At 47.8% G+C, this 27,364-nt stretch overlaps 2 protein-coding genes across 4 annotated transcripts; both read right to left on the bottom strand.

Annotated features, from left to right (window-relative positions):
- Window positions 1-10,077: 10,077 nt before the first annotated feature.
- LOC124670546 (diacylglycerol lipase-beta-like) lies at window positions 10,078-20,545 on the bottom strand. Of its 3 annotated transcripts, none has more exons than XM_047207030.1 (14): window positions 20,457-20,545; window positions 17,900-18,038; window positions 17,318-17,537; window positions 17,129-17,229; window positions 16,039-16,160; window positions 15,868-15,959; window positions 15,443-15,548; window positions 14,823-14,977; window positions 13,389-13,510; window positions 12,790-12,920; window positions 12,389-12,486; window positions 12,064-12,266; window positions 11,490-11,916; window positions 10,078-10,652 (listed from the first exon to the last, which is right to left on the bottom strand). In XM_047207030.1, exons 2-14 carry the CDS (start codon window positions 17,997-17,999, stop codon window positions 10,565-10,567), a joined length of 1,965 nt encoding a protein of 654 aa, XP_047062986.1. In that variant the 5' UTR covers window positions 18,000-18,038; window positions 20,457-20,545; the 3' UTR covers window positions 10,078-10,564. The 3 variants fall into 3 exon arrangements, with proteins under 3 accessions (XP_047062986.1, XP_047062987.1, XP_047062988.1); XM_047207031.1 differs by having other exon boundaries at window positions 12,109-12,266; XM_047207032.1 differs by lacking the exon at window positions 20,457-20,545 and having other exon boundaries at window positions 17,318-17,532; window positions 17,900-18,014.
- Window positions 20,546-24,081: 3,536 nt separating this feature from the next.
- On the bottom strand, window positions 24,082-27,162 carry LOC124676988. Its single transcript, XM_047212997.1, has 4 exons — window positions 26,712-27,162; window positions 26,012-26,096; window positions 25,426-25,645; window positions 24,082-25,337 (listed from the first exon to the last, which is right to left on the bottom strand). Exons 1-4 carry the CDS (start codon window positions 26,850-26,852, stop codon window positions 25,142-25,144), a joined length of 642 nt encoding a protein of 213 aa, XP_047068953.1. The 5' UTR covers window positions 26,853-27,162; the 3' UTR covers window positions 24,082-25,141.
- Window positions 27,163-27,364: the final 202 nt, after the last annotated feature.

Here is a 27,364-nt window from a genome sequence, read left to right as displayed (position 1 = left end):
TGCTCCAAGTCATGGCCGCTGATCGGCACTTTCGCGATCTCCTCCTGTACGCCGTGCCATTTGCTGCACGCCGTCTGCATGATCCCCCAATGGGTGGCCATTGCCTTGTCTCCCCGGTACACGTTCATGTTCGTCTTGTTGAAGTAGGGATCGACGAGTTTGCGTTCCTCGTACGCCTGCTTCACTCGAAGCCAATAGGTGTCGAACGACTGATTGGCACCGATTATGCCATTCATGGACACGGTCATCCAAGCTTCGGCGAGGCACTCCTCTTCCTTCGACGTCCATTTGATACGCGGTTCGGCGGCGGCGAGTCCTTCTTCCTCTTCTTCTTCCCCTTCGACGGGTTGACGTCGGCTTGAGTTGTCTCTCCGAGTTCTTCGTCTTCTTGTTCTTCGACGGCTTGGCTTCCGTCGGCAACATCCTCCACTTGATCCTTGCGCGCCGCCACAGCTGCCGTCGCCCTCGCCTCCTCTTGCGTGAAGAACCCCGGGCTCGCGGCGGCGGCGTCCATGAAGAACCTCGGGCTCGCAGCCGGCGGCGGCGGAGCCGGAGGTGATCATCTCGTGGATCGCCTCATCGTTCGGCGCCGGCGTCGCACCGAACGGGGCACCGAACGGAGCGGCCCTCGTCGCATGACCGGCGAGGTGCCCTCGAACCGGCCGCCGCCGCCGTCGATGTCAAGCTCGGGCGGCGACGGCGTGAACCTGGACGGCCGGACGTAGGTGCCCTCTTGGAACATGGCGGTGCGTCGACGGCGAGGACATCGTAGGGGAGAAGGACGACGGGGAACTGCGCGTACCTTGCGCCGGCCATTGGCCGGGGAACATGGAGCCGCCGCCGCCGCCGCCGCCGAAGGCCATGCTCATCTTCCTCGCTTGCTCCTCCCGGGCCGCCTCCGCCGCCCTCTTAGCGGCGGCTTTTTCACCCTCGCCGCCCTGCAGCTTGTTTCGATGTCGCGCCGTTCTCGTCCGCCGCCCACCGTGCGTTCGTCATGCCCGGCGGCCGCTCCTTCCTCGCCCGCGGCTTCCTCGTCGTCCCCTTCGGCGGCATTGTGGTGGACGAGAAGATGAGGAGGAGAGCGGTGGTGGAGGAGAGGCGCCGCCGGAACCGGAACTCGAAGACGAGGGGAATGGCGAAATTCGGCGGGAGAGAATGGGGATATGCAAGCAAATTGGAGGGAATGGAGGGAAAATCGACAGGATTTGGTTTTTCCGTCGCCGACTACGCGGGTCCACACGGTGTTTCGCGCCAAAACGTTTCATCCGGAGTCCCGAGCGCGCCCGGGGACCGGGGACGGCGTGGGCTCGCCGGATGGATGAAGGGCCAAATCCGGACGAAAACGAGGAACCGGGGGCGCGACTGGGCCGATTTACGCCGTCCGGATGTAAAAAACGCTCGCCGGGGGCTTGTTCGGGGGGACGAGTGGAGATGCTCTTAACCTTTTATCCGACATACAGGAAACCCGTGAAAAATGATGGAACGCAAAAGTAAAGCGGAAAAGATGTGCCCGCTGGGCTGGCCACCGGGAACAAAACAGCGCAGGAGGAAAGCGACCTCTCAGGCAGCAAGTCGATCCGGCTCCGGCCGCCATGCATGAGAAAAGACTGTTGATAGATCATGTTGGGATCCCAGCTCGCTTATTACCCTTCCTTTTCGTCTGCACTGTTGCGATCTCGTGATGAAGGCGTGTAAAGTCGATAGTTCATGTGCCTGCCATTGATCTACAGAATTCGGTGAAGAGAATTCCGTGTCTCACCTAGTTAAAGCTAGGGCCAAAAGCCCAAAACGACTAATTTCCATGCAATACGGGCTTAGCTTCGCCTTAAAACTAAAAATGATAAATTAACACAGTAGTAATCTCGTTTTTTTCTGGGAAACACACACCATTCACACGTGCATACTATAAAAGCACGCACGAACCTCTAAAAGACTGAGTGCAACAAATTAATCTGACGTGTATTGAGATTGACGAAGCCGAAACGATTGGGCTCTAGGCTGCCCCCAGCGGGCATTCGCGGGGCGTCAAACCCTAACCTCCCCGAGCCTCTCCTTCTACCCCCTCCCTCCGTCGTCGTCGCCAATAGGAGCTAACGTGCAAAGCCTAGGTGGGGCCAGCGCGGTGCCTTTTCTCTACCTAGCGCAGGCTCCTCTCAGGTGGGGCTGGTGGGCAGCGGCAGTGCATGGTGGCGTCTCATCGTCTGCGAAGGTGGACTTTCCTCTACCCAGCCAGCGGCGGGCCCAGGATTTTGAAAGTGTGTATTCAAATTTCTAAAGGATGAAAAAAAATTATCCAAAGCCAAGTTTTTGGTATGCATACCAATTGATTTTCAGTTTGAGTTTTTGTTTGTTTCTTCTTTGCTGCAACTCTTTCCAAAAAAAGCCTTCAAATCAACAGCAGACCTGTCTTTCTCTTCATGTTTGTGATCGAATACAACCTATACAAACGATTTAAAACTTTGAAACATAAAAAAAAAGATATACTGAATTTCGAGCTAATTCAGTCGGAATTGAACGGAAGGTGGTCTGAATTTTTACTTTACCTCAACGAATGGTTCAGCTTCAGATTATTCAATAGTGTCTGTAGCTTCCCGGTACGAACAGAGAACCTGGTTTTTTAGTTCTAGTGACGTGACAGAAAATATAGAGGTTCAATCTATGTGCGATTAAGCCGAGCAACAGGCGCAGGTACAACAAAAGGTTCAATCGATCACCTTGGGGAGTGGGGATGAGCAGACTGCAGGCGTCGAGTCGTGGAGACGAGGAGGGGCGGAGGTACGACCGCACCGTAGCCGTGATTCCTTAGAGCATCAACAACAGAAGCGCTAAAAGCCTCGCGCGGCAAAAAACCGCCGTTTTGCCGCGCGCGGATGCTGCCGCGCTGCTCCAGCGGACGCGGGAAAACGGAACGCGCGCTAAAAATTTTACCGCTCGCACGCTTTCGCGCTATCCCGCGCGGAAAATCTGCCGCGTCCGTCGGCGCGCGCGCTGTAAAGATGACACACGCGAAGCGGCCAACTGCCACACTTCCACGCGTCTTCCTCCCGCGCCCTCTCTCTCCCCGCCGCTCTCCCTCCCGCGCCGCTCCGCCTCCGGCCGTTCCTCCTCGTCGCGAAGATGCCGCCGCGCCGCCGCTCATCCTCCGGCTACCGCGGCGTCCGCGCGCGGCCGAGCGGCCGATTCGACGCGGAGATCCGCTCCGGCGAGGAGCGGATCCGCCTCGGCACCTTCGACACGGCGCACGAGGCGGCGCGTGCCTACGACGACGTGTTCACGCGCGAGCAGGCGGAGATGCTCGCGCCGCCGATGATCACGCGGGAGGAGCAGCGCCGACAGCGGGAGCTGGAGCAGCGCCTGCTCATCGTCGAGCGCGACGAGGCGTTCCGCGTCGAATGGGCGCGTCGCTTCCCGGAGGACGTCGCCGCCACGGCGGCCTTCTACGCGGAGAAAGAGAAGAAGGAGGAGGAGAAGGCGGCAAAAAAAGCTTCCCGCGAGAAGCGCCGCGCCGAGATCGCGAAGAGGAAGGCGGCGAGGAAGGCGGAGGAAAAGAAGAACGGCGCAGGGCCGTCGACGGCGTCGTCTCCTCCTCCTCCTCCTTCGAGTGGACGACAACGCCGGTGTCGTCCATGACTCCGAGCAGCTCGGACTTCAACTGGAACTCCTCCGAGTAGTCCCGTAGAACTTTAAAATATATGTCGCATTGTATCGTCGAACTTTTATTATATATTCGTATTTTCGATCAAATTTTCATAGTTTGTTCGATTTAAATTTTCAAAAAACGGTCGGATTTGCACTTTATACCGCGCGCGCTGTGCAAAATAGCGCCTCTGCCGGAGGTGCGTTTTTCGCACAGCAACGCGCGCTGGAAAATAGTGCCTCTGCCGCGGGCAAATTCGCTAACACGCGCGCTAATAGTATACAGCGCGCTGTAAACGACTTTTACAGCGCCAAATTTTAGAGCCTCTGTTAGAGATGCTCTTAGCCGCCGCCGTCGGTTCGTTGGCCGTGTTTAGGGCTTAGTGAATCAGCAACATACTGTAAATCCAGAGCGATCGGGAAGAGGAAGTTAACCGAATGACAGACAGTCGTGTTCTGGAAGTCTGGCATTGGGCGTGCGTGTCGTGGCCGCGTGGGGATGGATCTAATGGGCCAGACTGTGAGTTGGGCCACGATAGGGAGGTTGGATTGTTTCTGCTTTGGACAGTACTGTGTTCTGTCGCTTATCTTCTTTCTTGCTTCATATATATACCTTCGATGCATTATACTGTATATAAGTAGTTTTGTCAAAAAAATTGGGTATGCATCTGAATACCCTTGAATTGAAGTGGGCCCGCCCTGTACCCAGCGCAGGATCCTCCTAGGTGGGGCTGTGGGCAGGGGCGAGGCACGGTGGTGTCTCTTCCTCGGTTGTGGTGCTACTTGGCGGCAGGCAACGCAGGCGGCGGCAACTCGGCTCGAGATGGCCTGGTGGCGTCGTGGTGGAGCTAGGGCAGCTAGGCAGCATGCTGATGGCGGCCAGGATCCGATGGCTCAGATATGGGTCCTGCGGGACACATCTGGGTCTAGGCGGGTTGGCTTGTTCACAGCGGTGGCACCCCCTGGAGTTGGTTGCGGTGGTGCGGCATAGAGCAGGAGCGTAGCGGTTGTGGTGGCCTACGTACTGCAGTGTGGCGGTGACAACTTTACGTGCCCAATCTGGGTCGGTCCTGGCCTGCTAGGCATGGTGTGTCCCTGAAGCTGCGTCCAATATGCATTCCCCAACGATGGTGGAGGACGTCCTCTAGGTGGTTGTGTTGTTGCCGCCCTCTGGTTCCAATGTTCCTACATCCTCCGAGCTCCAGGTCACACAATGGACCTCGCTACATGGGTGTGAGTTCGTAGATGCCAGGGTGACGGTCCCGGAAGGTGCACCGCACGGGTGGCTCGACAGCGAGTGACATGTGGCAGTGGTGATGGCTATCTCTTGGGGCCACGAGGGTGGCGAGGAATGGGCGTTGGGGGCTCCTGGTGTTGGAGGTGCCTCGGCGTGGCTAGCACCTAGATCGCATGGTAGAAGGTCGGCTCGGGCATGACTTGTACTCCGAGGTACCAGGTGTGGCAAGGGTTTTTCCAGGCAAAATTCCAGCGCTCTAGCGCCAACGACTGTGACGCATGCGGGTGTCGTGACCCTCTGAGGGCGTCGTTGTGGCTAACCTTGCTGCATTGGGGATCCGGATGAAAACCCTAGACCCCCGTGGTCCTGGCAAAGGCGGCGTTTGTTGCGTTGTTACCTCCTTGGGGGTGTTGTCATGGAGCCCCCAAGCTTATTTTAACTATATATAGAATTTTTCTCTAAATTTTTTTTAAACTTTAATTTTTTTTTCCAAATTTTGAGAAATAGCAGGCTAGATGTAGCCTGAGCACCATTTGTGGTTGACTTGCTATCCACTAGGCACTGACGCTTCCACGAGGGACAAAGGAACTGTTTGGTTCATGCGATAGCTTTCCTTTACCAAAATATTGGCAACCATTGGCAAGTCAAAATATTGGTTAGAGATTCCTTGACCCTATGTTGGCCAAAAAATTGGTAAGATTTGTGAAGGCAATGTGAGAAGAGTTGACAAGAAAAAAATTGGCAACCAACCAGGCAAAGACCAAAAAATTGTAGGCTGCCGAAAAATTGGTAGGGCAAATTTGGGCAGCATCCAAACATACCCAAAATTACAAACTCAACTGCCCTGGCTAGAGGTATCGGGGAGCTGTTGGTACGGTTTGGTGCGATGGAGAAGAGAGAGAGAGGACGGGGGCAGCTGGGGTAGGAAATCCCACGCCCCAAGCGTGCCGGCTCGCTGGCGTGATCAATCGGTCCCTGCATGCCCTGCCCTGACCGAGCCGCCACGCAAGACGCAACGCGTCGGCTTGCCCTGATTCGGCCGCTGATCATCATTGCTCGCTCGATCAACGATCAGTTAGCCATGTTGTAACTGTTGTTAGAGCATGTCTAACAGGCCCCGTATAATCCGCCCACCCCGTAAAATTTCGGCAGAATACGGGGCAGGCGCGATATGGGCCGTCTAGCAGGCCCCGTATTCGAGCCGGCCTGTTTCGGCGGAATACGGGGCCCAGAAAATCGGCCCCGTCGCCCCCTACTTATATTGGACGCAGGTGCGAGTGAGGGGTTAACTCCTAGCTCCGCCGTGCGCCGCCGCCTCCGTAGTTAGCTCCGGCGAGTAATTCCTCACTCCCCCGCGCCGCATTCCACCCCAGCTCCGGCATGGACGCCCGCCGCCGCAGTACCGCCTCGCCGGCGAGCGGATCGAAGCGATCCCGCTCGCCGGACATCGTTGAGGAGGCGTGGCGGCGCCACTGCAAGCACTCCGCCCAGGGGAGTCGCCGTGCAGCGTGCCGGTACGCCGGCGCGCTGTTCGTCCCGGATTCGCTCCGGGAGTTCGCCGCCGGTGGGTGTTGGTACCGCCAAGACCCGCCGCTCAAGCCGATGAGCGGCGTCGCCTTCGAGAAGTGGCGCGCCGACTGGGAGCGTGACCGCGCGTCGAAGGCGGCATGGGCGGCGAGCATCGGCAGCACCAGCGGCGGAGGAAGCGAAGGAGATCCGGGAGCCGGCGAGGAGGAAGCGGAGGCGGCAGAGGAGGAGGCGGCCTTCCTGTGCGGTGGCCGAATCCAAGAAGGATGCCGCCGAGAAGGCGCGGGCGGAGGCAGAGGAGGAGGCGGCGGCCATCGCCGCGGTCCGGGAGTTCGAGGCGCGGGAGGCGCAGGAGGAGGCGGCCTCCATCGCGTTCATCTCATTCGTCATCCTTGACGAATAGATGTAGGATAGATGTAGGTTTGATCGCAATATATGTATGATCCGTAGTATGATCAATGAAGATGAACTTCCGGGGTTTTAATTTTTAAAAATACGGGGCGAAATACGGGGTCTGCTAGACGGAATGGCTCTTGGCATAGAAATACGGGGCCTGTTAGAGCATCTCCAGTCGCGTCCCCCAAAGCGATTTGGGGCGCGCCGGACAAAAAAAGCGTTCCAGCCGCGTCCCCCAAAGCCTATTTTTGTCCGGCGCGGCCCGATACGGTGTCCGGCGCCCCGAGCCCGTCCCCGTCCCACAGGAGACGCTCCGGGGACGCGGACACAACGAAAAGCGAGGCGAGGAGGCGCGGGGCCGACGCGTCAGCGGCACAGTTAATTTTAACCTAACCGTCGCCTACCTCGCGACGGAAGTTATTCGCGCGCAGCGGCATCTTTGCCTTAATGGCGACGGAGGGGCGGGCGAGACGTCTCGCTCGGTGCTGCGCAGCCTCCACGCGTCGCCGGCGTTCGCACGCCACCGCCCGTTCCCGCGCGAACTTCCCGCCTCTTCTCGTCTGTTCCCGCGCTTTCTTCCCGACGCCGGCGTATATAAAAGGTCTCCCGGCTCATCAATGGTAGCCACCACACCCCGCCGGCAACAAACACAGCCCTCGTCGCTCCACAGCCGTCTCCTCCATCACCGCGTGGCAATGGCGAACCGCCCGGCGATGGCCACTTCCTCCACCGCCGTCTCCTCCATTGAGGAGCCGGCAGCGGCGTGCGGCACTCGAGGAGGCACTCGAGGAGGAGGCCCGCCGGCGGCGTGAGGCGCAGCAGGCGGCGGATCTAGCGGCGTTCTCCGCCCTCGCCTCCGCGGCCCGAGGAGGCCGCGGCGGCGCAGCGTGGCGGGCAGACAGCAGGCGACACCGTTGCGGCGTTCGACGCCTCGACGGAGCAAGAGGCGCGACGGCGCCGGTACGGGAGGAGATGGAGCAGCGATGGGCTGAAGAGCGCCGGCCGCTAGCGCGATGAGCGGCGGGCGTTGTACCGTGAACGGCGTGACTCGATCGAGCGCCGGCGGCGTGAGTCGATCGAGCACCGGCAGCAGAGTGACGGCGGAGGAGCGTCAGCGGCGAGGCGGCGGCCGACGGCGCTATGGGGGAGGCGGGCGGAGCCGTGGCGCGGCGGAGGCCGACGCGTTAGCGGCGGCGATGATGGAGGCGCCAACAGATGTGGAGGAGGAGGCGCCAATGGAGGAGGAGGAGGCCGAGGCGGAGGAGACCGAGGTGGAGGACGACGACGACGAGTTCGGCTGGTCCGACGACGACGGGCCGCACCCGGACGAGACGGCCGATCAGCAACGCGCCCTCGTCGAGTCCTTCGAGTCGGAGAAGAAGCTCCAGCACGACGCCCGTGCCCTCGAAGAGGCGCATATTCGTCGCGCCATCGAGCTCTCCCTCCGGGCGGCGCGGCAGGGGACGGAGGAGGACGCGCGGCGGGAGCGGCACCGTCCGGCCACCGCCGAACGCAAGGAGAGGAGGCGCGCGCAGGAGGAGCTGCGGCGTAGGGAGGCGACGACGGGGCGGGGCCGTCGAACGCGCCGCCGGGCGGTCAGTAGTCTAGGTTTAGATGAAATCTAGCCGTTTTCATTCAAACTTTGTAATATATAATCAAAATTGAATGAAAATCTTTATTTTCGTGCATAAATATTCATTTGGAGCGGCGTTTGGGGGACGCGGCTGGGGAGCGACGTCCCCCAAACGCGGCACGAACAAAACACGTCCCCCAAACGCTCAATCCGGCGCGGTTTGGGGGACGGTTTGGAGATGCTCTTAGACATGCTCTTAGCGAACGTACCGGGCGCCAAATCAGGCGGCATTCATTCAGTCATAGGCGTTTCGTTCATTCGTTGCCGCTCGCTTCCGCCCGACTTTGGAGGTGTTAATTAGTTGGAGAAGAGCTTTAGCTTGCGTGCGGTGCGGCCGGCGACGATCGAGCTACCTTTTCTGACTACATTTGCTTCCGAATGAATGATCAGCCGGCGGCCGTCGCGGTCCTCCCCGGAGAGCGTACGCGCAGTCGCGCACGTCATCGTCGTGTGCCCCGCCTTCAGCTTGCAGCGCAGGCCCCTCCTCCGGCCGCGCCAACAACCGATTCCGATCCCAACCGCGCGCCAAGCCAGCGGCGCGAGCGAGCTCGCTGACCAGTGAGTGATCCACACGGCGTTGCGCCATCTTTCTCTACAGGGCAGAACTCGAGTACTGTAGTATCCTCCTCCAAGTACCCAAGTACGCTTCGTATCTATCTGACCCCCCTGGAGGCCTGAATGGAAATTAAGGTGGTGCGGCTTCAAGTTCAAGCAATCAACAAGACACGCCACGATACATGTCTTGGCACAGTGCTGCATGCAGTGTCCAGCTAGCGACGGAGACGACGATCAATGCGGAAGCCTACTCATTCCGATGGTTCTTCCCGTGCGTGCGCTGTCATTTGGCAAGGCGCATTTACAGGAGCAACGCTGCACGTTGCGAGGTCGGCGGTTCCAGACCAGGCGACGCTGAGACAGGTCACTGGCCGGGCCACCCGTGCCTCCAACTTCCATTGCTGGGCTAGGCAGGCTAACTAACAAACACTGTGGTGGTCGAGTGAATGCCAACGTGGGCTGTGTTAATGACTCAAGTACAGATGCACATGGCAGACTCTGTCAGTCATGGTTTGGTGTTCATGGTACGAGTAAAACAAAACTAATGGGGACAGGATCACCGATAAATTCTTGCAATCTTTCAGATGGCATGCAAGCAGCTCCGGGACAAACACACAACAATATCAGCGATAGAAATCTTACAATCTTTCAGATGGCTTCAAAGCAGCTCCAGACAGAAAAAACAGAAGACCGATTACTTCCTAGCTACTTTCTCATTTCTAAATTAATTGGCTCAACTTTATTTAGATATGAATGCATCTATATACGGTATAACAATTAATCTCCCTCTTCATCCAAACACGGAAGGCGTGTTTTCTGTACACATATATACCAAGCATGCAATGGAAGTGACTGCATTACCACTAGTTATGACCTCTCAAATATAAAGATTTTCAATGAACACATAACGAATACAATGAGACTCTATTTAACATGGGAGTAGAGGGAACAACACCCTTATTTGCAATGGAAATAGAATTTTTGTGAAGAAAAAAAAAGTGCTGCTCCGTATATTTTTTTGGGGGGTGGAGTGAGATTAGTATGTAATTAGTGTCTCAGACAAAAGTGCTGGAACAGAGGAAGAGAAGCTATAGATTAATTAACCTCTAGGTTGTATATTCACACTTTGTTTGTCACTTGCTAGTAAGTACCTCCAACTAACTATGCTGCTTAAATATGTACATCATCTTGGCTTGGAATGAATAGAAAAAACTGATATGAACAAGCACTGCCGCAGAATAATGAATAATGAATGTGAACAATCCAGTATGGCTGCACCAATGATCAATGCAGAAGAGACGGCCAGGGTAAGTAGATACGTAGACGCCAGAAGATATTGTTGATATACTGTATTGTTGCGCATGGAGGCATTGCAATTCCTTTTAGCCAGATATATGTTAGCTGGTGCCTGTCCAGGTAATCTGTCAGTGTCAATAAGCTCAGCAGGGCATGGAGCGGAATCAAAGCCTCGGATCTCTTGTATACACAAATATAGCCACAAGTTATACAAACATGTTTGCAGTATGGGACGGTTTGCTCCTTCAGTGTCTTAAAAGAATGGGTGGGCAATTTTGCCCTGGTCAGACCAAATGTTGTACAGGTGAATCACAGTTAGTTGAACTCCTTAACGTTTGGCATTCTAGAGTTCTCTGCATAGCATACTGAGACCTAAAATTTCAGAACGTAAGCTGTTAGTGTAACTGTAAGCGGATAAATCAGTTGTAATACAACTCAGTTTGAAACCTTTGAATGCAGGCAAAGAAAAAGGTTACATGTGGTATAAGCAAAGCTGTATACTTCAATTGTCAACAATTGCAAAACTAATTGCTTCTAGTCTAGAAAACTCTAATGCCAACTATTGGTTCTTGGAAAAACAATCCAATGACATAGCTTAGCAACACATATATCTGGTATTCAAACATAACATATTTGACATGACAGAGGCTTTATACTTCCATATGATAGCGAATGTAATACCAACTTACTAGTCAGACATTCATGTTTTTTTATAACGCTATTACCCAGCCCTTAGTACCAACTTAACAGTTTACATCGAGTTCCACTAGCATGTAACATTAGTTGGCCCAAATTGTAGCACTTCTGGTCTAACTTTTTAGACAAAGCAAGGACGAAAGACCAAGGTGGGCCATACTAGACCATGGCCCACCCTTTTCTCCAATCTTTCCCTATGTTTTGTTATAAATGTAGCCCATTAGCAGTAAATAGCCTACAAATGGCCCACTCTGGGTGCCCACCCTTATTTACTGTCACGCTCTGCCACTGCATGGAGAGTACTAAGGGACCTGACTATTTTGTTCTATGATCTTTTTAAAGAGTTGTGTCCTTCTCTTTGGAAGTTATGTCCTTTCTTTGGGTAATAAGTTTCGATGCAATGTTGCAACATTCCTAGTACTACTTACAAAGGTTAATGGCAATATGGCATTACCAAATTTCATGTACTATATGTATTAATAGTTGTAGTTGGTCAAATAATTTGAACATTACCTCCATGGTAAGTGATCCATGAACATTGATGGAGTAACAGCGATATCCCTGAAGTTCTCTCTTTTTGCCAAAACAGCTTTATATGGTGGTTCAGCATCCTGCAAGTTCCAGCATGTCCAAAGAGGGAAGAGGCTTCTTCTGTTCCGCACCACGTGAATAATTAAGCCTGGAAGAAACATTTCCGGAGTGTCCACTAGTATTTCCCTATTAGATGTCTGATGCTCTTCCAAACCAAAATCATGCCCATCAAGTGGAATCGGCTGGACATCCTGATCAATGTCTAGGGTTTGATAGCTTCTGTGTTCATCTATGGATGAATTGGATCCACCGTACCCACCAAGGCCATTCTGCAAATCTTGGAGATCTGGCTCACTATTGCATAATTGGCCTTGGTGTGGCGAACGTCTTTCATTTGGTACTGCCCTCCCTGTAACAGGAAAAGGCAAATTCAAAAGGACAATTCAAGAAAAACCAAATGGGCATTGCAAAATCTGTGACATATATAAGATAGATTCAAGTGGTCAAATTCTCATATGTTCATCGAAAGAAACAAAAGAAAAGGTTAGAAAATTTCCTTCAGATGTGCGGCTAGTTTCTGTACTTCGGTCAGGAGCATTACCCTGATACTTGTTCACATTCAATATTCTGCGAGCAAGTTTTTGTATCATTGCTGTATCAGCAGGAGAGTTATCTGAAAGAGCATTTATTGCAGCAGATCGTAGCCTGAGGATTGAGTTGATTGAAAGGCGAGAAGAAAATTCATCGTTGTTTATAATGCTGGGAAGGAAGAGGAAAATTCAGTCAAAGAACTGAAGAAGTTAATAATCCTTGTTAAGAGAACCAAGAATGAAAGTTCCATTGGTAAAGCAGGCTTTAGGCAACTCTCAGCTTATTCTTACGTGGTAACAAAGTGTGAACATGCTTCAGCTATCACCAAGTCCACACACGGAAGTGGACCATAAGCATACACATGCACGTCTGGGTATCTGCCAAAAAGCTGCCCAAGAGCAAGTTAGAGCCTTGAAGAGTCATGGGTATTAAATACTCCTGATAACACTGATCAGCATCCACAGGCAGCGATTAAACAAGTCATGAGAAAAAGCAGAAAACGCAAGTAAAAAATCATATGAGCTGATGACAGATTTTTATGCATATAAAACTTGTGGAATGAAAAGCTCATCAGATAATGCATAAATCATGAACACAACGGGTGCGGGGGGGGGGGGGTAGCCGTAGACAAACTGGAACGTAGGTAAATGGAGAGTTAGAAAAAATACAGTGAAAGGTTAACATCTTTTACCATCATTCCTAGGACTGTAGCAACAGCACCTCCTAAAGAATGTCCAACAAGACGAATTCTATATCCATGACACTCACTGCCCTCCTGGACCAGCGTAGATAGAAAACCAAGTTTTCTGGAGGACGTGTTTTCTGAGTTGCCATTATGGTAAGAGAGAACAGGTTAGTTAATAAAAATGTTTTATCACGTAGAAACCGATAAAATAAAATCATATATTGCATCTAATCTTCCAATCTCAGGTGATAGTTTACTAAAAACAAAAACAAGCACCACAAGCAAATGAGCAATATACTTATGTTGCAAAACAAATCAAATAATGATGTAGAATAAAAACAATAAACAGTCTGTAGGGGTACTGAATTAGCGCTTGCCATTTATGTGCTAACCAGTAATAATTGGATGACACAGTTTCAAAGATAGTGACATAAATTTTTATACCAACAGTTAATACAGTTAAATATAGTGAAACATGCAGTATACAAGATTATAAGGTATTTACAGAAAGAGGACGTAAGCATGAACATGATTAAACCATTTCAGATACAAGAACTTGAATTGCTGAACTGAACCAAACTATAACAGAATGTGAAAATATAAACCTCCTGTGCAGTCATTGAGTTGCATGAAAAGCTCTCGAGCAGCCTCTACAATTCCACCGTGTCCATAGTGTGGAAATGTAGAAATAACTCTCTCCCTCGTAGTTACTGGTAACTGTTCATTACTGAAAATAAATGAGCATAGTGTAAGAAAGAACGGGTGTTGTGGATACAGGATAACACATGGATACTCCACTTAAATGGTATCTAGCCTCTAAGTTGGCCCCTTAACTCATGGGTTTATTCATTGTCATCGTTCTAACAGTTTCTCTACTAAAAAATCACTTGACACTAGGTCCAATCATCCAATTTTCCTTAAGACAGAGCTCGCAGCGTATTTGTTGTGGACTCTGTCATATAATAAATGTTCAAATACTGTCAGATGAGCCTTTTCACCAACAAAAATACTGCTAAAGACTAATAATCCATTAACCCGAAGCACTACAATATCCATTTTGTTTAACTGTGCAGAACAACTGACTATGGAATGGCTGGAAAATTGATAATGATGGTAAAAGAAAGACAAACTAAGCATAAAATTGAATCAAGAATATTGTATGGGAGGAAAAGGAGTTCAAGGATCAAAAACAACAAAACTAAAATCCTAGAACCATTTTGTATGTTGAGAAAATTCAGATACTAAACCTGTGTGCTGTGGGCAAGCAATCTTCAAAGGTGATTCCACGCACAGTAGCTAAAATTTGGCTATGTGACACCGTTATATTTTGTGTTGCTACCAACTACAAAAACGTTAATTTGCCCAGTATCATTGCAAAAACCGGTAACTTGACATATGTTGCACTTTGGTTCAAGACATGGTCCAACTACTTTTCCTTTGCTGTGTATATGATTGTACTAGGCCCTTTCTTTCTTTTTGCACCGTGGACCAAGTTTAGCCACGTACTAAACCATCTATGTCACAATTTTTTATTCAACTACCGTTCCATTTTGTAAGGCGGCTATCACAGCTCAGCATTACATGTTCAACGAAGCCACAATCTAACATATTCAAACATCACAAAAGAAGGCTATGAGGATTTGTCAACATAGCTAAATGTGGTCCACCGTGCAAAAAGAAAAAACAAATGAGCCAACAAAGAAGAAATAGGTAGGAACACGTCTTTAACCAAGAGGTAATGTAGATTTTTCAATGTGTACTCCCCACCTAAACCTAAGAAATGATATATTAATGATGGCGGTGGTGTATCTCACAAGTTACCTGGGTTTTGTAATGGTATTGGCCAAATTGAAATTTTGCGGAGTCTACACAACTGGCACAAACTAACGGTACCCCACAGCCAATTTGACAAACATTACCATCCAAGTATTAGAAAAGGGCTTGCAGCAGGTGTTCTGAATGTACACAAGTTAATTTGAACAATATAACAAGCAAGAATTACGGAAGAAAAGAAGATGTGGCTATTAAGATGGGCTTACTTTACTAATCCATCCAAATCTTCCTTAGTGAAAGCACACTCTCTACATAATCCATCGGTTATGAGATCCTCTGGTGTCTCTGTCCCACGCACCCCAATAAGAACAGTCTTTTTCTCGTGGAGGACCACAACAAAGTAAGCAGCTTCACGTTTGCTCTGCATAGTTGTATGAAAGAGATCATCAGATTCTCTTTAAGATATCAACATGTTATTTCTTTACAACATTTTTTGACTTGTCACGACGCCTTCCTGCAAGTGAATGCATTGTACAGTACCACAAGACATTCAGCACATAATGGCACACCCAATGGACTGTCCAAACGAATTTCACGTTCTCAGCAACTAGATGATGCATATTAGACAATTAGTGCGCTCTAAGAGGGAGAGCTCCTTTAACAAATCTGCCAATAGCTTAACGAAAAAACAATCCTAGGTTAAGCAGAATACAAAAAGTGGTTCCCGAGGGCAGCTAAATGAGCATAGATGAGAGGTGTCAGCAAAGAAACATAACATATGTACAAATGCCATTTACAATGCTATTCGCAAACGGTTGAAATAATTACATCGTCCCAGTTTTGTCGAAATTAATTAATATAAGTGCTACTATAAAACATGCATTACCTGACGAACGCGGCCTCGAACAAGTGCAGTAGGTGCTATATTAGCAAATCTAAGGAAAGCTGCAGCATGACCTCGCCACCAGTTATCACCATCAAGTGCAGGGCGCCTGAACAAAGATTGGTATGTAGTAACTGTTATGTAAGCAAAAGGTCAGAATACACTGGTCTATGATTTCATTGGAAAAAGGGGGAAATACAACAGATCAACAGTCATGAAGATGTGCATACAAAATGTTTAGATAGAAAGCATAAGTGTGTAACAAGATTTTTAAGATTAAAGAGAGTAATGCTCAAATTTAGCTTAATTCACTGAGTAATATTTTCCCTTCAGAACAAGGCTTCCAGCCGAACTGGACTAGATAAGATCACAAAGTAATAAGAGAAAACAAGGGAGAACTGAACAGACAACTGAGAAGACATGGTTACCTTCTGCGCGTCCATGGAGTTAAAACGCCTTGTCTATAAACCCATGCACATGGAAACAAAATGGGGTTTCTTCCAACATCAAGAAGTGGCCCCTGCAATAGAACATTGTCCCATGTAATTATACAAGGCAGGCATACATAAGAAATATGTCCCAATTAGATAGTGTCTAACCGTATAGCACGCTTCAGCAAATGGATGGAGAACAGCAGCTTCTTGCATAAGGTTATGAGGTGCCTCCACAAGGTCAGTTTGCAAATCAGGCAAATTCCCATGCTTCTGCAATAGAGCAAGCCCTATAATACATACCATATAAGAAATCTTTATTATGCGGTTAATACTCATAAGTCATAATGGAGCATAGAATATAGTACTAGCGGTACATACATAATCCTTTTGCAATTAACCATCTATGGAAAATAGCAAGGAAGCCTCCCTTTTGAACTATATTTTCATAAAACTACAGGCATTACCGGTGACAAAGAGGCGGGAAAACGCCATGCATCTCGTAGTTTAGCATGAACAGGTTTCGAGTACGTATCCCTTTCCAATCTCACTTCCAATCATAATATTTCATCTATCTCGGCGGCTAACAGAATGAGCCTAAAGGTCAACTACTTGAATAGCCAAGAGAAAAAAGGGTGACCATGGAACTTCAGTTTGAGCAGCATTTTCTTCTGGTATTCTTCTGAAATCTTATGGTTTTACATTTTATGTCAAGTAAATTGCACCAAGCCCACCACATTCTGTGTAGAAAACAAACTGCAGAAAAAAATTGCAATCACGATATATGGTTTGCGTATTCTAAATTTGTGCGGCCAACCCACCAGCATCTGAAATACAACAGTTCCAGTCTTACATTTTCATTAGCTGAGTATAACTGTATAAGAAACATTTCCCCTCAGGTTTTCTGTGTCAAAGGATAGCAAATAGAAATATTTAAGTTATTAGTTTTCTACAGTTGTCGTGTTTCTCAGGTGGAAGTGGACACTGGACAGTTTCCATAATAACTTTTGAAGACCATTCTTCAAACAAGCGATTAATAACTACGAAGTATATGTTGGAGTATGGTGTGGTACCCAGTAGAGTTTATTCATTCTTTATTGTGTACAAAGAACTGATATAGCTATGCACATCTTCGGGCAGGCGCATAGCAAAGTTTCAGAAGATTAATGCGGGTTAGGTGGAAGTATAAATGATTAGAACATCCAGACAGGCCACTGAACATATAGTTGATATGAAACGACTGAAATAAAGAGGCAACCTGCTAACAGTTCCAAATGACCAGTCCCAGAAGCACGATATGCAACCAAATCACCCAGAAGTCTTGCCACAGAATAGACCTCATCTTCTTCCAATACGGTTCTAGATCAGTACATACGACAAACCAGAGTAAACAGATATATTAATATTGAAACCTCATACACTGTAAAATGACTGTAGAAGGGCTTACAGATATTTTGCACGTCCTAGGCAGCACAAAGCCTCACGGATTCCATGATCAAACACTTCCCTGTAGTGAGCTTTCCATGCCATATCATGTGTCGCATAGAATGATCGCCATCTCAATACATCAGAACCCGTGAAGCACTGAACGATGACCACAACCCAGGATAGGATAAGAAACAGAGCAATTAGTGCTCGCCCAGAGACCTGGCCAGCATCATCCTGTCCTAGATTACAAGCAAGGCAAGCGAATTATTTGAGCACAAGATAGACATATCGAAATGATAGAGCGGCAAAGAAAACTTAGGCAAATAGGCACTGGATAAAATATGGGTCCTCCTAAGATGTATAGTTCTCTATTGATTCAGTAGTTACAGAGACTAAAACTGCACAATAACAGGAGTAGGTAGCATTCTCTTTTTACTGTTTAACCATATATTTCATATAGAGTTTCCGAAAATATTCTCAACAAATGTTTTGTATGAATAGAGTTAACTTAGCAGTGAGCTTCGCCAAACGAAGCTCTTGAAAAGGTTTGGTTCAAAAGCTAACATTACAACTGATAAGTGATAAACCAACTCAAACATACCAAAGAAACAGGAAGTGGATCTTCTTCCGTTAGGAAGATCTCTCACAATGACAAACATGAGATATATTGCGCCAACCAGCTGCAACGCACCAACAGCCATACCAAATCTAGTCCACCACAGCCACCGTTTATACCTCACCTGTTCAGAAAATTGGAAGTAGCAACAGCATGACAAATCGGTAGAAAGTATACTCTTCTCAGATCTAATTAAGTTAAACTGCCTCATTTTAAGAAATATCCATATCTCATCATTAACCCTGTTTACTTATTTTCTTAATTCCTTTAGATCTCCTTTGTGCCCTGTTTACATATTATCTGGGGCAGAATGTAAATATGAATAACTGAATATAAATTACTTAAGTGATTCATTGATGGGTCTCAACAGGGAATGGTCAATATGTTAGCATTGTTCTAGCATAGTTCGGTAGGAAAACATGTTCATAATGCAACTGCAAGTGCATTATGATCCATAAGGTATAGATAAATGAGGCTAGTTTAGAGCATAGTGGTTTAGAGTGCATGAAACAAAATACCGCTTCCACTAATTACTAACCCTAATTACCACAATGACTCCCCCTCCCAAAAATTGGTTCGGCCTGATTAACACGACAAATGAATGTACATAACCTTGTGTGCTCTTGTTCAACTACAAAATTGGAACCACAATCCTCACCAGTAACTTGTCACTCATCAAGAGAAATTTCCAGATTGCCAGTGCTATCGAACTTGTGCGTCATATTAAGCTCTTAGTTTCCTCAATTATTGTCTGGTTTTTATCACTATCCAGGAGTAACCATACTGTGAGGTCAACTAAGGCAACACCATAACAGCAGCATTATCAGCTGATATCTTCCATCAATCAAACCGCATGAGTTATGTAGGTTCAAGCTGTTGATGCAAACCCTTGATGAGTTTGGATCTCGCATAGCAAATTCAAAATCCCCAACAAGCCTAAGATGGCCTCCATTTGTCACTACACCTGAGAAGTGAGAATGAAGGGAAGGCATTTAGTCAACACACAGTGCCACGATATGCCAGTTGCAACGGTCCAGTTGTTTGTGAAACACCTATCTTGGGACGGATTCAAGTTGAGGAGGTCTCCAATTGCTTTGGGTTGTTCAGGTCAATTATGTGCATAGATACCATTGAGAGTAGGAGTTATAGCAGAGAAAGAGAGAAACCATGATCCAATTGTAGCTGTGTGAGTACATATTTGCTTACTTAGCAAATTTGATCTATGATATATATGTTGGCATTGCTATATGGTATATGTTTATGCTCAGCATTGGCTACTTGAATCGATTGTCACCATTCAGATATTTGAACTTGGGATAGTTGGACAGTTCAAGATGGAGTTTTCTTATAGCAAGAGTTGTTTGGAAGTTTTGGTATAGTAGTGGGACTTGTAAGTTGAATTTGTTAGTTTTGACTTGTGAAGAGTGATACTTTAAAACAAACTGATTTTGCACAAGAATAATCATTCTTCATACATGTCCACCGAAGCATCCTAACTGAAAGTAATTGCAAGTTGTACCCTAGCAGAGAATGAGAAAACAGTAGCCAAGATACATACTGTACTATTTAAAATCCATAATATCATCCAAACATAAAGGGTCCAAGAAATACATGGCAACATTTGAGAGGTACCCCTAGAGTTGTAAGCTGTTTGCCACGCCCCTAAGAAATACTCATCACAACAGTCACGAGCTGGCAAGAAACAGCTGATAGTCTACTCAGACTCAGATTCAGATCCAGAATCAGAGAAACGAACCGGGGTCGCCAACAGAGCGTTGACCAGCCGGAGCCACGGGACACGCTGCTCCCGAAGCCAGAGGATGGTGAAACCTTTTTCCAGTACATTAACAGCGGCATCCTTTAGCGCTCTGCTCAGCTCTCGGGCTGGGCCTGTGACCAGATCATCGTTAAGCAATCCGGCCCTGACGTGGGCTTCCCTAAAGGCCTTCCCCAGACGTAAGAGCGTAATTGCTGAGTGTTTCATGAGTAGGAGGGCTTCCAGGACGCCCCCTTCCAGCTTGGCCTCCTGATCCATGGCCTGGGGTAACAGATCATGCTCGAGCTTGTGGAGTTCCAGCGCCAAGCCTGCCACGACCGTGAGGAAAGCCATCTCGGAGCAATACAACCTCAAGGACGTCGAGTCCTTGAGCTGGCGGAGGAGTGCATACGACTCGGGCGCGATGCGCACGGAGTCCAGAGAGAACAGATACACAAGCATCACCAGCTCATCGGAGCGGGCCAGCTCATCGGAGCGGGCGTGCAGGGATTGCATTTGGGCATGGGAGTGGATGTGTTCGACGAGCATCTTTTCCTTTTGGCGGCGACGAAGACGAGGAGGGGTGGTGGTTGTCGCGGCGGCGGCGAAGAAGACGAGCCAGCCGCTGTTTATATAGCCCTACGATAGGATAGGGGCAATCTGTTTTCTACGATTTAGGGTTTCTTCGGTAGAATTGGCCTCTACCGTCGGATGCGTTTTGAGGTGCCTACCAAACCAGAAAGGATCTACCTAACCAGCAACATATCGGAGGGAGATGCATCTCACCCTGATCTCGTGGCGGGCGACGGCGTCCTCGGCGACCGAGGCGGCTTCCTCGTCCAGGTGGCGGCGAGCGATGGCATCCGCGGTGGCGTGCTGGGCCCAGGCGGTGCCGAGCATGGCGAGCACCCGAACCCCGGCCATGACGGGCGCGGCGGCGACGGCGAGCCCCCCGCCGCATCCCGGCGGGAGCACGGCGTCCATGAGGTAGAGGCCAAGTAGCATGACCGCGCAATTGAGGCCGCCGACGAGGAAGGAGACGACCCGCACCATGCCGACCCGGAAGGAGGTGGCCGACACCGGCGCGGCCGCGGCCGCGGGGGCCACGGGCTGGCCGGCGCCGGCCATGGCGGGCGGCCTCCGACGGTCGAGCGGCGAGGGCGGCGGAGAGGAGCGGCGGCGGGGGAGGAGGAGGAGGCGGCGGATTGGGAGGAGGAGCTGGGCGGGAGGGGTTGTGGAAGGGGAAGGCCCGCGGCAGGGGAGGAGGGGCTTCCTGGACATCATCCGGCCGCGGCGGCCATGGAAAGCGGGGGGCGCGGGTGGTTGGGGACGGGCACGGAAATAGAATGAAGCCTCCGCTGTCTTTGTTTTTTTGTTTTGGGGACGTTTCCCAGGTAGAGCTGAGCTTTGAGCTTGATGATGATCGCTGACTCACTGCCACTTGCTTTAAGTTTTCTTTTCTGCGTCTTATAGCTGGCTTTTGGAATTGTTTGAAATTTGTCAAAATCTGGAAAAACTCAAACAACCTTCGTGGAACTGAGGGAGTACTTTCTATATGTCCTAGCTTTGCTAAATTTTAGATATATCTAGCCACTAAATAATGTCTAGATACATCTAAATTTAGGCAAAGTTGAGAGGGTGTGCCCCCGGGAATCAAATCCCCTGATCCTCAAATAGCCAGCAACACGATTGACGTGATCCCGGGTCACCGAAACACGATTGACGTGATCAGAATCATACATTGGGTGAACACTTGAATGGAAATAAACAAATAGAAAACACACCCACATCCCACGAGGGGATCGTCATCCTAGGACTACTGCTACCCACGTCAGAAACACAACCGTCGGTGGGGACTCGCCGCAGAACCACGTCGGGGCGTCTGCCGGAGAACTTCCGTCATGGAGTCGTAGAAGCAGTTGCCCTCCTCATGTTGCTCATCCTCCTCACAGCCCTGCCTCCCCTACAAGTGAGCGTCGACATCGCTCCTCCGCTGGCAACGCCGACACTGGAGAACATGACGATGCGGCAGCAGCTTACTAAGAGCTTGCAGCAACGCTGGTAGTCCATGGTAGCAGGCCCGATGCGCTTTTGTAGCAACATCGGTGGCCGCTGGCAGCAACGCCGCCATGCCAAGGTAGCAATGTCGGTCGCTCTTTGTAGCAACGTCGGTCGCCCATCGGAGAAAGTCCCCTCCCCCTTGGTAGCAAGTCTGCATGTCGCCAATTGCAGCAACGCCAGCCGCGTGTCATTGGTAGCAAGTCCGCCCGTCGCCGGTCCTTGATTGCAGCAACACCGGCCGCCCATCGGAGCAAGGCCGCCCGCCGCCGGTCGCCGATTGCAGCAACATCGGCCACCCATCGGAGCAAGACCGCCCGCCCTTGGTAACAAGTCCACCCGCCGTCGGCATCAAACCCATTCGCCTCGACACGGTGATGGTGTTTGCTGCTCTAGCGTCAGCGGCTAGCAACATCTACGGTGCCGGTTTACAGCAGATACGACAACGATGCTTGAGGAGGTGATGCAGGACGCGTGGGAGGTCAAGGTTGCCTGCATTTCCCTTGTGGCTACATTTTCCTCCACTCCGGAAATGAAGCTCCATGAACACTTCACAAGCTCCATGAAGAAGAAGCTCGGGCCTCTTCACAATCTTTCACGAAGAGGTCATCGGAGCACTAACCGCCAAGCCAACTAGGAGGTAACCCTCCAAGATAACAAGCTCATGGTCTCCCACTCAAACAAAACGTAATGCAGAGCTTAACACCATGCAAGGATGCAAAGCAATCCTTCACACTCCAATCTCATCAAGTGCAGAGTGTTGTAGCAAGCATCTTTTCCCACAAGGGTGACTCTCGGGAAATTTGCAAAGAATTACTCACCTTCTCCGCTTCAAGCAATCTACAGAACAAAATAAATTGCATTGTGTTACCCAACTTCACCGTGTGGTTGTCAAGCACAAGGTTTCGTGTAAGTAATAAGAAGAGTGTAGTAAATAAATAAATAAAAGTAAATCAATCTATACTAGGCATAAAAGTAAAACAATAAAGTAAAGGTCTTTTAGGTTTTGGATTGGATTTGATAAAGGTAAAAATATTTTTGGATTTTGGGAGGTTGATAAAAGTGTTGGTTTGGTGTTTCTTATTATTGAAATTGGACGATGGTTCATGGTTTCACATGTCTACTCTCTCATAAAGGTGTAATGGACTTATCTACTCTCCCACTTGTCTACAATTCATAAGTTATATTATGTTGGTGGAATCTCATATTGTGAAATAAGTATTTATATGGGCTTTACGTCCTAGCATAGAGATGATGCAACACATCTCTCTTAGACTCCTCTAGAAAGGGAAAACTTCAATCAATCCAGTATTTAAAAATTAACAGAGTATAGTTTTAAGAACTTTGACATAATGTTTGGATCTCAAATATACTACCTATATTTAACAAGAGCACCTAGAATGTCACTAGATGAAACTACAGCACATGTATCCACCCAGATCACTACCCTCATGTTGCTCCATCTAACACACACGTTCCCCACAAATCTTCTCCTATACAAGTTGGATCAAATCAAGTACTTAAGAAGGGGTACAAAATATGCATCTACTTATCCATCTCACAAAAAAAGGACGCCAATCTCAAATATCAACTCATCGAAAAGAGATCCACCACAAAGGGGTTACATAGATGACCATAATCATGTTGGACAGCTCACATGGTGCTAATACAATGATAGAACAAGAAAGAGAGATATAACAATCTACTGCCAGAACCCATAGTCCAGAGGCGGAATACTCCCTTCTCATCATGGTGGTGTTGATGTAGATCTTGGAGGGGTAGGAGATATCTCCGGCGACGGCTCCGACAGAAGTTCCCCCTCCAATCTTCGCTGGTCCTGACTCTATTTCGATATTTCTGGTCTACGCTTCGCCTCCTTTTTGATACGTGGCGGAGGTCCTTTATACAAAAGTTTTTAGGTCAAGACCATCATCTGGGGGCTCAGGATGCTCAAGGAGGCGGAATGCCTAGGTGGCGCAACCAGGGGTGTGGGTCGCGCCACCCATCGGATTTATGCCTTCCGGGCTCCGTTTGCGTGATTTCAAAGATTTATATCATCAGTCCTCGTAAAATATTGATCCTTGAAATTGCTCGGGTCTATTTAACTCCGTATAGGTCCCTGAAAATAAAAAATACACAAAACAAGAGATTCCTGTTCTGCAGAGTTATAACCAAGATCAAGGGGATTATTGGAGAATTCCCAAAAGCATTGTAGAACATTGATATAACCTTATATGAGATGCAAATATGAATTAATATCTGGCAATAAACTACAAAGTTCATGTATGCATTTTAGATGCATCACATCCCGCTTGATCTTGATGATGACGCTTGATGCTTCATTCAAGCCGGAATGCACAACTTAATCATTGTTGCTACATGAAGACTCGCAATTATCTCTCCCATGCACCACTATGGGATAGCTTCATTAATGCACATCTTAACAAGTCCATTATCACCAAATGGATAGCATGATATTCTCGATATGCTCATCTTAAACTTGCCCTTCTAAACCTTGATGACGATCGATCACCACTTGATGTCATCCTCTCATGGGCTATATAAGATCTTGCTTTTGATGCATGCGCAATGTAAGATACATAACCCATACAGAAAACAAAAAATACACATATGTGATGGGTTAGTTCATGAAGCATATTTGACAAGCTTACCATACCAAAAGATCCCATGTGGTACATTCTTTATGCTTCATGTGTTAATTACCAACTTGTATCCAATCTTTTCTCTTAGTCTTGGTCAAACTTGTATATCTTCATGCTCTTTATTTATTCTTCTTAATCATGTTACATTCTTATTTTTAATTAGATGGTCTTGACTCTTGATGCCAATACTCAAGGTATATCATTAGCTTCATGTCATCTAGACTTGAATCCAATACATGGACTACAAGGATTATCTATGGAATACCCCTTCATATAAACTAAATAAAAACATTATTTCATACGGATTGTCATTAATTACCAAAAATACACATAGGAGCAATGTACCCTTACAATTATGTGTGCCACATTAGATGTGCATCAAAGCTTATGGACAGTCAAGTCATTTAGTCTATTTCTTTTTGATGGTTTGGCAAATGAAGTGGTAAGTAACCCACCAGCGTCTGAAATACAACAGTTCCAGTCTTACATTTTTATTAGCTGAGTATAAGAAACATTTCCCCTCAGGTTTTCTGTGTCAAAGGATAGCAAATAGAAATATTTAAGTTATTAGTTTTCTACAGGAGTCGTGTTTCTCAGGTGGAAGTCACTGGACAGTTTGCATAATAAATACGAAGTATAAGTTGGAGTATGGTGTGGTACCCAGTAGAGTTTATTCATTCTTTATTGTATACAAAGCACTAAAATAGCTATGCACATCTTTGGGCAGGCGCATAGCAAAGTTTCAGAAGATTAATGCGGGTTAGGTGAAAGTATAAGTGATAAGAACATCCAGACAGGCCACCAAACATATAGTTGATATGAAACGATTGAAACAAAGAGGCAACCTGCTAACAGTTCCAAATGACCAGTCCCAGAAGCACGATATGCAACCAAATCACCCAGAAGTCTTGCCACAGAATAGACCTCATCTTCTTCCAATACGGTTCTAGATCAGTACATACGACAAACCAGAGTAAACAGATATATTAATATTGAAACCTCACACACTGTAAAATGACTGTAGAAGGGCTTACAGATATTTTGCACGTCCTAGGCAGCACAAAGCCTCACGGATTCCATGATCAAACACTTCCCTGTAGTGAGCTTTCCATGCCATATCATGTGTCGCATAGAATGATCGCCATCTCAATACATCAGAACCCGTGCAGCACTGAACGATGACCACAACCCAGGATAGGATAAGAAACAGAGCAATTAGTGCTCGCCCGGACACCTGGCCAGCATCATCCTGTCCTAGATTACAAGCAAGGCAAGCGAATTATTTGAGCACAAGATAGACATACCGAGATAGAGCGGCAAACAAAACTTAGGCAAATAGGCACTGGATAAAATATGGGTTCTCCTCAAAATGTATAATTCTCTATTGATTCAGTAGTTACAAAGACTAAAACTGCACAATAACAGGAGTAGGTAGCATTCTCTTTTTACTGTTTAACCATATATATTTCACATAGAATTTCAGAAAATATTCTCAACAAATGTTTTGTATGAATAGAGTTAACTTAGCAGTGCGCTTCCCCGAAACGAAGCTCTTGAAAAGGTTTGGTTGAAAGCTAAAATATACAACTGATAAGTGATATCAACCAACTCAAAACATACCAAAGAAACAGGAAGTGGATCTTCTTCCGTTAGGAAGATCTCTCACAATGACAAACATGAGATACATTGCGCCAACCAGCTGCAACTAGGCCTGGAATTAAAACTCGAAACTTGCGAGCTAAATGAGTAACTCGTGACTCGAGTCGAGGCGCCTCGACTCGAACTCGGTGTATAACGAGCCGAGCCGAGTTTTAAATTTTGTCGTTAAATGAGTTCAAGCTAAACGAGCCGAGTTCATCGAACTCGCGAGTAGCTCATTTAGCTCGGTAAAAATGAATAGTAGGCTGTATAATCTCGTAAAACAAAATAACCCAGCCTAAAATGATCAAGTAGTGTCGTGTCGGCCCAAGCCCACCATAATTGGCAAGTATATTTGTGCTTTCTCGACATGACGATCTTATGCTTATGATCTATTGATTGTTGTAGTTTATATTGTTATGATACCATAATCATAATGATTGTTGTGCATCATTCATGCCCAAATATTCAGAAACAATGCATTATACGTTTTACATATTTTATTTGACAATTTTAAACGAGCTACTCGTGAGTTACTCGTGAGCTTTGCGAGTCGAGCCGAGTTCTAAATTTGGACTCGATTGTTAAATGAGTCGAGTCGAGCTAACTCGATTGTTGACCGAGCTTTAGCGAGTCAAACCGAGCTGGCTCGGCTAGCCTCGAATTCCAGCCCTAGCTGCAACGCACCAACGGCCATACCAAATCTAGTCCACCACAGCCACCGTTTATACCTCACCTGTTCAAAAAATTGGAAGTAGCAACAGCATGACAAATCGGTAGAAAGTATACTCTTCTCAGATCTAATTAAGTTAAACTGCCTCATTTTAAGAAATATCCATATCTCATCATTAACCCTGTTTACTTATTTTCTTAATTCCTTTAGATCTCCTTTGTGCCCTGTTTACATATTATCTGGGGCAGAATGTAAATATGAATAACTGAATATAAATTACTTAAGTAATTCATTGATGGGTCTCAACAGGGAATGGTCAATATGTTAGCATTGTTCTAGCATAGTTCGGTGGGAAAACATGTTCATAATGCAACTGCAAGTGCATTATGATCCATAAGGTATAGATAAATGAGGCTAGTTTAGAGCATAGTGGTTTAGAGTGCATGAAACAAAATACCGCTTCCACTAATTACTAACCCTAATTACCACAATGACTCCCCCTCCCAAAAATTGGTTCAGCCTGATTAACACAACAAATGAATGTACATAACCTTGTGTGCTCTTGTTCAACTACAAAATTGGAACCACAATCCTCACCAGTAACTTGTCACTCATCAAGAGAAATTTCCAGATTGGCAGTGCTATCGAACTTGTGCGTCACA

Source organism: Lolium rigidum, chromosome 7 (assembly GCF_022539505.1).
Source record: "Lolium rigidum isolate FL_2022 chromosome 7, APGP_CSIRO_Lrig_0.1, whole genome shotgun sequence".
NCBI classification, from domain to species: Eukaryota; Viridiplantae; Streptophyta; class Magnoliopsida; order Poales; family Poaceae; genus Lolium; species Lolium rigidum.
Note: the sequence above shows the minus strand (reverse complement) of the source record. Positions and strands in the feature narration are given on the sequence as shown.

Coding starts and splice junctions, on each gene's coding strand:
- LOC124676988 (XM_047212997.1), bottom strand. CDS start 26,852: ATGAGGCAGTTTAACTTAATTAGATCTGAGAAGAGTATACTTTCTACC. Junction 26,097..26,711: donor TTGGTATGGCCGTTGGTGCG/TTGCAGCTAGGG, acceptor TTCCAGGCCTAG/TTGCAGCTGGTTGGCGCAAT. Junction 25,646..26,011: donor ATCCACTTCCTGTTTCTTTG/GTATGTTTTGAG, acceptor CTTGTAATCTAG/GACAGGATGATGCTGGCCAG.
- LOC124670546 (XM_047207030.1), bottom strand. CDS start 17,999: ATGGCTGTTGGTGCGTTGCAGCTGGTTGGCGCAATATATCTCATGTTT. Junction 17,538..17,899: donor ATCCACTTCCTGTTTCTTTG/GTATGTTTGAGT, acceptor CTTGTAATCTAG/GACAGGATGATGCTGGCCAG. Junction 15,960..16,038: donor TTGCTGAAGCGTGCTATACG/GTTAGACACTAT, acceptor GTTCTATTGCAG/GGGCCACTTCTTGATGTTGG.